Raw genomic sequence first — 13093 nt, 5'->3', positions numbered from 1 at the left:
GTGCAACAGTTCTGGTTCCACTCCTCCATCTTTTCTGTCAGCTACAGAGTAAAGGGTGGGTAAAGAAGAGGAAAATGGCTCTCCACAGACCAGCTTTCTGGCTAGGTTTCAGGGAAGCCCAGTAGTGAACCACACAGTAATTAGGAAATAGTCATATCCTGTTTTATATATCTAGAGCTTTATTTTTTATAGAAGAAATGGCGTAATTATTTTTAGTAAAGTTTTTGCCAGTGTAGAACTGTATCACAGCTGAGGGAATCGTGTCTGCTTTGGATCAGGAAAGCATAGCTCAGGTCCCTGGTTTACCTTGTGGTGGCCCCCAAATTGTAAGGAAAGGGCCAAGGGCCTAGGAGAAAACAAACCATCCTTGTTCTCAACAAGGCTTCTAAGCTTCAACCTAAATAGTGATGGTGTCAATAAGGCTCAGGAGGAAAGGGCATGGTGTTCTTTAATTTCTCATTCCTCTGATCAGAGTTGGCTGGAGTCAGGGGGCAAAAAAGATCTGTGGACTCACAAGACTCTGCTTACTAAACTGGGTTGTTGCCCACTCTTCCCCATCCCTCTGGTTCCTTCCTCTAAGCTGCACTCTTTAAGTACTTTCTGGCTTGGTTGGCCTCTTCACTCAACCCTGAGATCTCCCCCTCTCCCCAGATTCTTCTTTCCATGTGGCTCTACTTGGATCCCTTAATGCCTTTGGGGGTTCGATAACGGGGAAATCCAGCTCATGTTATATGATTGTCAGCTCCTGGGTCTCAGGGATGCCATACTGTACTTTGTCAAACAGCTTGCACAGGGCGCTGATGTAGAGTGAATGGTACTTGTCCACTGTCTTTTTTTTTAAACATCTTTATTGGAGTATAATTGCTTTACAATGGCGTGTTAGTTTCTGCTTTATAACAAAGTGAATCAGTTATACATATACATATGTTCCCATAGCTCTTCCCTCTTGCGTCTCCCTCCCTCCCACCCTCCCTATCCCACCCCTCTAGGTGGTCACAAAGCACCAAGCTGACCGTCTTTTTGTTTGGCTTCTTAATCTTGGGAATTGGCAGGGGCTCCCCAACTGTGGGAAAGGAGGAGAGACAAGCATCAGACCTTTCCCCCCACCCAACTCAAATTACCTATTCCTCAGAGGGAGCCACATACTGAAACTCAGTATCTGGGTCCCCTCCCCTTCCTTTGTTCTTTCCCTCTGCTCCAACCCCATCCTGTCCCATGTTCTCCAACTACCTAATCTCGTACATGCTTAAGAGAATGAGAGTAAACTCAGAGAGTGCTGAAGGAATGTATGCGAATAATGATGCCCTCATGGCAGCTGCTGAACTGTGTCCCTCCAGTGAATGGCCACAACTCTGATCTGTTTAGTTGTCCTCCCCACCCTGCCCTCAACCACAGCCACTGGAATTCTCATTGCCTGTCCCAGCTGTGTGCCGGGTCCCCTGAGACTTGAGGGGTGACCTGGGTGGGGGGAATCAAGGACCAGAGTGGTCCAAAGATGCTGGAAAACTTACCAACAGTGGTAATGGGCCGATTGAAAGGCAAGAAGCCCCAGGATCCTCGAGTGAGGCCCCGGCCGTGGAAGGTACAGAAACTTAGTCTCAGGGTTTTTTTGATTCTGTCCTGCAAGGTTTATTTGGAAGAACCTTAGCCACGTGCCCTCAGGGAAGGTCTCTTGATTGTGAACCTCATTCTCTCCAAAGGAATAGGAGGGTACAAGGTATGATCTGCAAAGAGACGGGCAGGAGTGTGAGTTCTCCCAGGAAGCTCCCCGCAGTGAAACCCTCTCCAAGGTAGGAAACCTCTACAATCTCCCCATTATAGGACAAGAGTCCAAGCACCCAAGCATCTCCAGCCTTGTGTCTCATTCTTGCTATGCTCCACACCCACCTCCCACAAGTGAACCCTTTGAGGGGAGTTGCTGCACCTTGTCTTGTGATGGGAGGAAAGTAATCTCAGGAAATCTAATAGCCCTTATTGTACCCAGCATCCAGAGTGATCTTCCTAGACTGTGTATCTGGACATGTCACTCTTCTCTTTAAAACTCTTCCAGAGCTCCTCACTTTGTGCCACGCTGCTTAGCAAGGCCTTTGTGCTCTAGCCTTGCCTACCTGGCTAGCTTCCCCTCTCCTCAGCCCTTCGTCAGAATCTGCCTAGCCATACTAAGTGTGCTACGTTCTTGCTTGTTTGTGCACCTTTGTACATCTTGCTCCTTCTGCTATAAATATCTTCCCTTTTTCTTCACGTGGCTAATTCTATTTCGCCCTTCACTACTCAGCTCCAATTTCATCCCCTTGAACCACCTCCAGTTCTTTGACCCCCTCCGTTTCCTTCCACTCCCACCTCCCTCATCTAGTGCTTACCTCTTTCCTACACTAACACTACCCCAACTCTGTACTACAGTCATCACCTTGCCTGGCTGACTCCCAGCAAGCTAATCCAAAGGGGGAACTATGTCTTATTCATCTTTGAACCCCAGGGGCCTGACATAGTGCCTGACATGTCATCATTGGCCCTCATTGAATGCCTGAGTTCTTCTCCCTTTTGGTCTGACTGGTAAGGCCTACTAATATTTCAATTCACAGTTCAGGTGTCACCCACTTATGAAACTTCTACTTTGGGTGAAAGGCTTTCCATCAGTTGGTGCTCTCATAGTGCTTTATACATATGTCCATTATGGCACATCTTTCATTCAACAAATATATATTGAGTTCTTTCTATGTGCCAGCACTTTTTTAAGCCCTGGGGACACATCAGTGAACACAATGGATTAAAAAAAAATCTCTGTCTTCATGGAGCTTACCTTTTATTAAGAGAAGACAGACAATAAACAATAATAATGAACAAATAGAAAACCATATATGTAAAGAAATAAAATTGATGACATATGAGGAGATGATAAGTGCAATGGGAAAAAGATCCAGCAGGATGGTCAGGATAGGCTTATTGAGAAGAGACATTTGAGCAAAGACCTGGAGAAGGTAAAGGAATAAGCCAAAGAGTTATTTGTAGGAATAATGTCCCAGACAGAGGGGACAGCTAGAGCAAAGGCCCTAAGGGAGGAGTGTGTGGCTTGTTTGAGGGACAGCAAGGAGGCCAGTGTAGCTCTAATGGAGTGAGCAAGGGGGAGGGCAGTGGCTGATGAGATCAGAGACGTGGAAAGATCATTTAGGGTGTTGCAGGCCCTTGTAAAGACTTTGGTTTTGCTCGGAGTGAAATAGGAGCCACTGGAGCATTTGGAGTAGTGACATGATCTGACTCACGCTGAATAGGATCATCCTGGCCACGGTTGAGAATAGACTCTTGGATGTGAGGGAGGCAAGGATAGAAGAAGAGAGAGCACTTAGGAGACTGTCATAATAATCCAGGGGAGAGACGATGGGGTGGTAAACCAGGGGGCGATAGTTGAGATGGTAAGTGGTTGGCTTCTGGATATATTTTGTAATTATATGTGAATATGTCTGTCTTCCATTGGACTGTGAGTTCCTTAAAGGCAAGTACCAGGTCTTATCTATTTTTATACCCTTAATGCCTAGTACTATGCCTGACACACAGTAGCTGTTCAGTAACTGCTGAATGAATGCATTCTATTTCTCAAACCAGATTATATGCTCTTTGGGGGCAGTATCCATGTCTTTTGCATCTTTGCAATCCCCACAGCATCAAGCCCAGTGCCTTCCTTGCCCTGGGTAAGTTCTCTGGGCCTTGCAGTTCATGGGTTGATATAGGCTGAAGCCCCACTTCCCCAGATCCCCAGCCTACCAGGCTAATGGGCAGAAGGTAAAGGTCTTTTACTGTTTTTTCTCCAACTTCAGGCTTTAAAAGTACCCACCAGAATGTGTCTGGAGGCCCAAACACCCTTAAGGCACAGTGTGAGTGAGTAGAGAGAAGCAATCAGAATGAAGAGGGAACCCCCTCTAACAGGTTTCCAAGGAAGGGCACCATTCTGGAGAGGTGCTACAGAGGACCTATGGCACCCTGAAGATAGGGCACCAGAACCTAGGGACCCACCCTGTCTTCAGTGCCAACCTCACAAAACCTTTATGCTGTTTAAGGAGGACGGTAGAGGCTCCTGGGTGGCACAAGAGGGCTTCAGCAGCTCCACCCACCACAATAACCACAGCATTGCCCGAGCCTTTCTTGGTCAGCAAATACTTCAAGGCCAACTCACTCACTGGGCACACACCTGTGAAACCAAAGAGTCAAGTGGTATAACAAACTTGGTGCTTGAGGACGGGGTAAGGGGTTCCTCCAGGGTCTTCCTGCCGGCGACAGTTCTTCTGTCTCCTGACTGTGCTTGTTTCCACTCTTCTGTCTTTAACCTCCACATCCTGGGTTAGCCCTGAGGTTGGTCCTTAGGTTCAGCTGCTTGCCTTGCAGCTCTGTGCTACTACAGTTGGGGTTACATTGAGTTCTTCTGCCTACTTTCTCTTAGCTCTATAGTATTTAAGCCCATCACTTCCTTCTCTACCCAGGAACCACAGCTGTCTTCCACTCTCCCAAGGCTGATGGCAATTGAGGCTCTCCAGAGTTCTCTTCCCTAGGAGTAGTGAGGAATAGCCACCACCACCCTGCTTCCTCCTTAGAGCAACCTGGCAAAGGGAAGCCATTGGCTGGGGGTTCTGGAGAGTAGGCAGACCCAGGATCCTGTCCAAGCCAAATTGAAATGTAGATGAACCATGGAATGAGGATGACATCTTGCTGCTCTACAACAGTCACAGAGTCTTTCCTCACCTCTGCTTCCCAACTTTGCCCTGTGCTCACCTTCTGTTCTCTCCTGGGATGGCAGACATTGGCTCCAGGCCACAGTCCTTGAGATCCAGGTTCATACCAACCTCAGAGGGGAGCAGAACCATCCTCTGGGACTCTAGTGGTCTCACCTGGCCCCTCCAGGTATCAATGTATCTTACCTTTTAACGTTTGGCTTCAGTTGTTTTCTGGTGTCCAGAAGGATGGATATTCATCCAAAGAGAAGGACATTTGGCACAGTACCCCGGCTTGAAGCCTGGCATGGGGAAGTTGTCCTGGATTCTGACGGACGCTTATCCTTTATCCCTTGATGTCTTATGCAAGTTCAAAGGGGTTCTCAGGAGATGAGGGTCATGGGCCAGGAGGGTACCAGCTAGTATGAAAGACTTAAAAGTGTCTTTGAGACGCCCTGAGATGAGAGTTGCTATATAAATGACTGGCCAAAAGAAGCCAGTTGACATCCCCCAAAAGTCAGGCAAAGTTCATCTGAGCTGTCCCATTCATGCCTCATTTTCCCTATATTTGGTTTTGATATTTGGCTTTTGCTTTCTGCTTTCCACTTTGGCTTTGATCCTGAACTCCAGGCTTCTGCTTCCTCTTCTGAAAGGATCCTTGACAACTCTTATGAATGCCTATAACTTATCCTGCTGTCTAATCAAACGCTGCCTCCCAGATCTTGGACAGAACCTGAGGCTTGGCCACATATTCCTGTTATTGGCCCAGTGTGTTCTGGACTCATTTTCTACTAAGTCTTCTTCCAGCAGGGAGTGAGAACTGGACTGACTGTCAAGGCTTATAGAAGTTGGAGCCCTGAGGTAGGTCAGAGAATGGAATGATTTCTTATACTCACCCATTGACATTACATAATCTCGCACAATTGGGATCCAGAAGATCCCTTCCAAGGTCCCTACATAAGGAGTGATGGCTGGGAAAATCCGAGCAAAGCCAGTGGCCTCAGTGGGAAAGATGATGAAGACACCATAAGAGAGAATGCCATGGGGGTGGTTGGCAATGATATAGTTGTGTTTGGGACAGAGGTCATGAGTCTTCACCAGCTGTTAGAGGGAGATTGAATCAGAGTAGTGGATAGAAGGAAGAGAGGACATGTGGACTGAGATCCCAGTAGGTAGCCTGTGTTTCCCTTGGGGAGCCCCAAATCCCTATTCACTGGGATGTCTTCACTGTCACAGGATTGCCAGGGGTTATGATGCTCAGAGAGGCTGACCTGGGTCTGCCACTCTGAGGCAAGGTGCTATCCAGTTGTCTCCCCACCTGCCCATCCATCTTGGGTTCCTGCTCTGCATTATGCCTCTGGGCCTTGATGTCCACTGCTGGCCACCAAAGCCTTTGAAAACATGGGGCTGAATGGGGAGGGACAGTCTGGGCAACAGGGAGTGAGGGCACCCAGAGGAAGTGTAGTCACCTTTACTGGGAAGTAATTTGGAAATACTTCCAGAGGGTCCAGTCTCGTACCCAAGTTGAACACCTACCACCTGCAGGTACGGAAGGGAAGGGAAGACTGGGTGAGAGCTTGCCAATCCCTCTACTTCTCCCAGAGGTGGAGGATACTTCCTAAAATCTTCAGGTCACTAGAGGGGCCTCTTTCTCACATTTCCATATCTTGGGCACAGAGCTATAGGTACTGTCCCTGAATCCAACCCCCAAGGAGACACAGGAAGCCCCTGCTCCTCTGGAGCAGTCAGAAAGTTGGGAGGGAAATAGCAGGAGGCTGGGAGCACCCACCCAGAAACCAGCCTCAATTCTTCCTGGGCAGCCTGGCAGAGACCTCTGTTACTTGCTGAGCTTTGCCCTCCTGTCTCCCTCCCCTTCCCTCTACCTTCCTGTGCTCCTCTCCCTCTCTCCCTCGCTTCGCCTCCCTGACCTCCTTTCCTTTCCCTTTCCTCTTCTTTCCTCTCCCCACCTCTTCTCCCTCTGTCTCTCCCACTCTCTCCTTCCACCCCCACCCCAGCCCTGTGGTTCCATCCTTGGTACCGACAGGGACCACCACTCTTCCCCTGTTTCTTACCTTGACTGTGGGTGTTCCAGTCATAGGTGAGCCAGGCTAAGGCGAGCACGGACAGCATCCCAAACTTAGTGAACACCAGAAAGTAGGGTATAAGAAGAATAGGAATAGCTCCTGAGGGGACACAAAGGGTTTGTGCCCTTCAGTTCCCTTCAAGTTTAATACACCTCTCATAACCCCGATCTCTGCTCTGTAGTGAAGGAGCAGGTCGAGGCCGGTGTGAGACTCTTCTCTCCTCATCCCCCCCGACCCCCTACCCCCCTCCTAGCTCTGCTGTGGTCCGGGAGGACCTCTGAGTCCCTGGATCTGGGTCCCCTTGATGGCTGAGATCTTAACTGAGGACAGCAGAACCATGACGTTCTCAGAGTAGGTCCTCAGCTGGGGTCAAAGGACAGCACTACTTGGCAATTGGAAGGAAACAGCATCTTGAGCCGGTGGCTTACATCCCCATTCTGGGACCTCAGGAAGTCCTTTCTGAAAGCTCAACCCTCCTTCCTTTGTGGAACTGCTCTGTCAGCACATTCCAGTGGAGAGGGGCGGCCTGCAGTGTACGGGCTGTTTGATGCTGAGAAGAAAACACATATTAGAAACTGCTTTACTTTGTTCGATTTTGTCCCATTCAAAATGTCTCAAAAGTTCAGAAGGGGGAAAAATCATCTCTGTTAGCAAAGAAAGGGTCACAGCAGGCTGTGAAATGCAGACGTGGTACATCTTACAGCAGTGGGAGTTGAATTCCATTTTAAAATCTGCATTCATGAGAAAGAGGGGCTCAGCACACATATTGTGAATTTAAAAATACCCAGCTAAAGGAATGACTTCTTTGACCAGATAACATCATAGTAGATAAAAGTTTCAGAGAAGGGGAAGAAACTCAAGAGTTACCTGCCAGCAGGTTTGTCTCTCGCATTTTGGGCTTAGATGAAAATAACAGGAAAAAGATGGAATGGGCATTAAAAAAAAAAGTCGTGTTATGGAGTGGAAGAAACCTTAGTGATAGGCTGAATTCCCCTTACAAGAGCTGGCTGAAGTGGTTGTTGTAAGCATACTAATTCAATAGGAAATAGCAGGGGGAGGAATTTTATGGGAAGATTGCCATGGATACAAATCTTGCTACCTCTGACCCTCATAAAAGATGAGAGTAGGGGGCTTCCCTGGTGGCGCAGTGGTTGAGAATCTGCCTGCCAATGCAGGGGACACGGGTTCGATCCCTGGTCTGGGAAGATCCCACATGCCGCAGAGCAACTAGGCCCGTGAGCCACAACTACTGAGCCTGCGTGTCTGGAGCCTGTGCTCCGCAACAAGAGAGGCGGCAACAGTGAGAGGCCCGCGCACCACATGAAGAGTGGCCCCCACTTGCCGCAACTAGAGAAAGCCCTTGCACAGAAACGAAGACCCAACACAGCCAAAAATAAATAAATTAATTAATTTATTTATTTTTTAAAAAAAGATGAGAGTAAATTTGCTGGGTAAGCTTCAGAAGAAAACTCAGATAAAGTTAAATACGAATCATTATTAATTTTTTTCAACTTCTTTATTGGAGTATATTGGCTTTACAATGGTGTGTTAGTTGCTGCTGTATAACAAAGTGAATCAGCTATACATATACATATATCCTCAGATCCCCTCCCTCTTGCATCTCCCTCCCACCCTCCCTATCCCACCCCTCTAGGTGGTCACAAAGCACTGAGCTGATCTCCCTGTGCTATGTGTCTGCTTCCCACTAGCTATCTATTTTACATTTGGTAGTGTATATATGTCCATGCCACTCTCTCACTTCGTCCCAGCTTGCCCTTCCCCCTCCCCATGTCCTCAAGTCCATTCTCTACGTCTGCGTCTTTATTCCTGTCCTGCCCCTAGGTTCTTCAGAACCTTTTTTTTTTTTTTAGTTTCCATATATATGTGTTAGCATATGGTGTTTGTCTTTCTCTTTCTGACTTACTTCACTCTGTATGACAGACTCTAGATTCATCCACGTCTCTACAAATGACCCAATTTCGTTCCTTTTTATGGCTGAGTAATATTCCACTGTATATATGTGCCACATCCTCTTTATCCATTCATCTGTCGATGGACACTTAGATTGCTTCCATGTCCTGGCTATTGTAAATAGTGCTGCAATGAACACTGGGGTGCATGTGTCTTTTTGAATTATGGTTTTCTCCAGATTTATGCCCAGGAATGTGATTGCTGGATCATATGGTAACTCTATTTTTAGTTTTTTAAGGAACCTTCATACTGTTCTCCACAGTGGCTGTATCAATTTACATTCCCACCAAGAGTGCAAGAGGGTTCCCTTTTCTCCACACCCTTAGAGGGATTTTTTTTAGTAGATTTTAAACGTATTTAATTTAATGGGATTTTCTACACAGGTGATCATGTCATCTGTGAATTAGGACAGTTGTATTTCGTACTTTTCAATCTGTATGCTTTTCTTTCTTTTTTCTTTTCTTCTTGCTTTATTGCACTTGCTAGGACTTTTAGTATGATGTTGAATACAAATGGTGAGAGTGAACATCCTTGCTTTGCTCCTCATCTTAGGGAGAAAGCTTTCAGTCTTTCACCGTTAAGTGTGATGTTACCTGCAGGTTTGTTTTTTTTTTTTTTTACAGATGCTCTTTATCAAGTTGAGAAAGTTGCCTTCTACTCCTAGTTTGCTGAGAGATTTTACCATGGATTAAAGTTTGTCAAATGCTTTTTCTACATCAATTGATATAATTGTGTGTGTGTTTTCTCCCTTAGGTGGTTAATATGCTAGGTTACATTGATTGATTTTCAAATATTTACACTTGCGTTCTGGGATAGAGCCCACTTGGTCATGGTATATTTGTTTGATTTGCTAGTTTTTTGAGGATTTTTGCATTTATATTAATGAGGGATATTGGTCTGTAGTTTTCTTTTTTGTACTGTTTTGTCTGGTTTTGGTATCAGGGTCTGGCCTCATAAATGAGTTGGCAAGTGTTCCTTCCTCTTCTATTTTCTGAAAAAGATTGTGTAGAATTTGTGATATATCATCTTTAAAATGTTTGGAAGAATATGCCGTTGAAACCAACTGGTCTGCAGATTTCTGTTTTGGAAGGTTATAACCTTCCAGAATTAAAATTTAATTTAGTTAATAGTTACAGGTTATCTATTTCATTTTGGGTGAGTTTTGGTTGTTTGTGGTTTTCAAGGAAGTCTTCAAATGTAATTGTTAATTTGTCTATTTTTTTTTCAGCTCTGTCAGTTTTCACTTCATATATCTTAAAGCTCTATTGCTAGGTGCATAGACATTTAGGATAGTTATGTCTTCTTGGTGAATTGACCCTTTTACCATTATGTAATATCCTTTTTCACCCTTGCTCTTGACTTTAAAAAAGTAAATGTAAACCTGTACACCCTCAAATTACTAATGATTACTAGCTTAAGTTAAAGATGGTACCAATATGAATCTAAGCAGGTCCTTTCTTCAAATCATTTCTGATTCATCTTGCTTGCTCACTTTCCCCATATAGTAATAGCCAAAATTTACTGTACACTCATCATGTAAAACTAAGTATTTTACATGTGTATTTTATTTAATCTTCATAAAGCCCCCATTAGGACAATAAGCATTCTCATTTTGTGAATGAGGAACCCAGGTTCAGAGAAGTTAAATAACCACTTAAGGTCACGCAGCCAGCTAGTGGGTGAGCCAGAGTTGAGAACTCACACTCTTCCTCCAGAGACTGTACTCTTCGCCACTGAGCTCTAATTATTGCTTTCCTTTAGTCAATTGTTAATTCCTATCAGTTCTGTCCCCCAAACATCTTTCAAATTATTCTATTCCCCACCTCCATGCTACCATCTGGTCCAAGCCACCATTCTCTCTCTCTAAGCCGACTGCCAATATCTTCTAAACAGGTTACCTGCTTCGATTTGAGCCATGATGCAGCCAGCATGCTAAATGCAAATCTCTGTCCTTCTATAGCATATAACCAAGAACATGGCTGGTTTGTCAAAGAGACATTTCTGTGGCTCTGTGATTACTTAATGGATCAAAATTAATGATAAATATGAGAACCTATGGGGGTTAATGGTAATTCAATAATTCAACAACTCACATGGCTTCCCATGACTTTTAGGATCCAGTCCAGTCTCATAACCTTGGTTCTGAAGGTCCTTGGTGATGGAGCCCCTGGCCACCCCCTAGTTCTCTGCATGCCACCATACTGTTCTTCTGTCAGTTTCTTCAACTCATTCTGTTCCCCAGCCTCCGGGCTTCTGTGCATATTGTCCCTTTTGCCTGGAAGACTCTTTCCTCAGCTCGTTGCCTGGCTAGCTCCTATTCATATTTCAGGCCTCAGGATAAATGTCACAGTTTCAACATTTTGGAGCTATCTTTAACTTCTCTCCCTTTCCAAAAAAAAATCTCTCCCATTCATCCTCCTGCCTCTATCTCCACTGCCACTGCTGTGGTCCAGAACTTGATCTCCTCTGGTCTGGACTGCAGCCTTTTGTCTATTCTTGTCTGCTGGTCTCTTCCCCTCCAGTCTGTTTTCCATGCCACAGATATATTTTTAAGGCACAGTCATAATGTTGTTTGCCTCCTCTGAAGCCTTCAGTATTTTACCACTGCTGACAGGATAAAGTCTGAACATGTTAGCCTGGTGGTTTTTTTTTTTTTTTTTTTTTTTTAGCCGTACGTGGGCCTCTCACTGCTGCGGCCTCTCCCGTTGTGGAGCACAGGCTCCGGACGCACAGGCTCAGGGGCCATGGCTCACAGGCCCAGCTGCTCTGCGGCACGTGGGATCTTCCCGGATCGGGGCACGAACCCGTGTCCCCTGCATCGGCAGGCAGACTCTCAACCACTGCACCACCAGGGAAGCCCATAAATGAACTTTTGAGATGACTGCAACAACTGGCATGTGAAATGTAAATCTCTGTGATGTCTATTACCGACAAATTCACAGGTATTTCTGTGGTTTGCTGCCTACATTCATCATTACAATATGAGGTTAGTGAAAATAAACAGGTAATTTTTTCCATCCAAATTCAACGTTGTCCCTCCCTGCCTCATTCTAGGTCTATAGGTCCCTAGTTAAGAACCACTGCTCTAGGGCTTCCCTGGTGGCGCAGTGGTTGAGAATCTGCCTGCCAGTGCAGGGGACATGGGTTCGAGCCCTGGTCTGGGAAGATCCCATATGCCACAGAGCAGCTAGGCCCGTGAGCCACAACTGCTGAGCCTGCGCATCTGGAGCTTGTGCTCCACAACAAGAGAGGCCGCGACAGTGAGAGGCCTGCACACCGCGATGAAGAGGGGCCCCCACTAGCTGCAACTAGAGAAAGCCCTCGCAAAAAAACGAAGACCCAACATAGCCAAAAATAAATTAATAAATTTATATAAAAAAAAAGAGGGGCTTCCCTGGTGGCGCAGTGGTTGAGAGTCCGCCTGCCGATGCAGGGGACACGGGTTCGTGCCCCGATCCCGGAAGATCCCACATGCCGCGGAGCGGCTGGGCCCGCGAGCCATGGCCGCGGAGCCTGTGTGTCCGGAGCCTGTGCTCCGCAACGGGAGAGGCCACAGCAGTGAGAGGCCCGCGTACAGCAAAAAAAAAAAAAAAAAAAAAAAAAGAACCACTGCTCTAGAGGGTCATATAGCCTCCCACAGATTGGACTTGGCAGCCTCCTAACCTGTCCCATCCTTCAGGATGACATTTCTCCACGTCCAGTTTCCAAACTTGCCCCTGTAATTGGCTGCTCACAAAGCCCTGGTTTCTGACTGAGAAAACCTTCAAGCTCTCAGCCCATTTGCCCAGCACCAATGACTGTCATTCTCTGAGTCCATGGTAGAACTGGCCCTTTCTCAAAATTCTGTCTCATGAGTCACTCACGCAGCCCGCAGATTTTCCATAATTCTCTCATCATAGTCTTATACTGGAAAACCACCTTACGTCTACCCAGTAACACCAACTCTGCCCCTGCCCCCGAATAGGACTCTTTTCAGCTAGTTCACAGGGGGCAGTCCTGAGAGAGGGCTGGGGTGATCTTTAAACCAGGAAACCTGCAGCCTCACTCCTGGCCTTCATGCCCCTCAGATGGGAGGAGAGAAATCTAATGAACTCAACAGTAGCCATCTCTCTGGGTGGAGAGGCACAGTCCTTCCCAGAGAGAGGGGACCAACCAAATGATCTCTTTGGAGTCCTCCTCATCTGGAGATTCCTGGTCTCTTTCTTCATCTGTTCCCTTGTGCTCTCCAGCTCCTGGGGTTCACTCACCTAAAAAGACATCACCTGGGATCCACTGCAAAACAGAGAGTGTTTGGAGGCTTTCCTGAAGATCCAGATGGGAGAGGAAGGCCATGGCCAT

General features: G+C 46.5%; 1 protein-coding gene across 1 annotated transcript; it reads right to left on the bottom strand.

The window, feature by feature from the left end:
• Positions 1-727: 727 nt before the first annotated feature.
• Positions 728-13093, bottom strand: LOC309797118 (diacylglycerol O-acyltransferase 2-like protein 6; the record flags this gene model as incomplete). The annotated part of the gene is given in 10 exon segments (XM_082610541.1): positions 728-825; positions 998-1063; positions 1512-1629; positions 1631-1724; positions 4009-4183; positions 5597-5801; positions 6170-6189; positions 6192-6239; positions 6773-6883; positions 13003-13093. Coding segments are annotated over 10 exon segments (1026 nt in total).

The sequence above is a fragment of the Mesoplodon mirus genome, assembly GCF_964341445.2.
Source record: "Mesoplodon mirus genome assembly, chromosome: X".
Taxonomy (NCBI): Eukaryota; Metazoa; Chordata; class Mammalia; order Artiodactyla; family Ziphiidae; genus Mesoplodon; species Mesoplodon mirus.
This window is presented reverse-complemented; position numbering and strand designations above follow the sequence as displayed.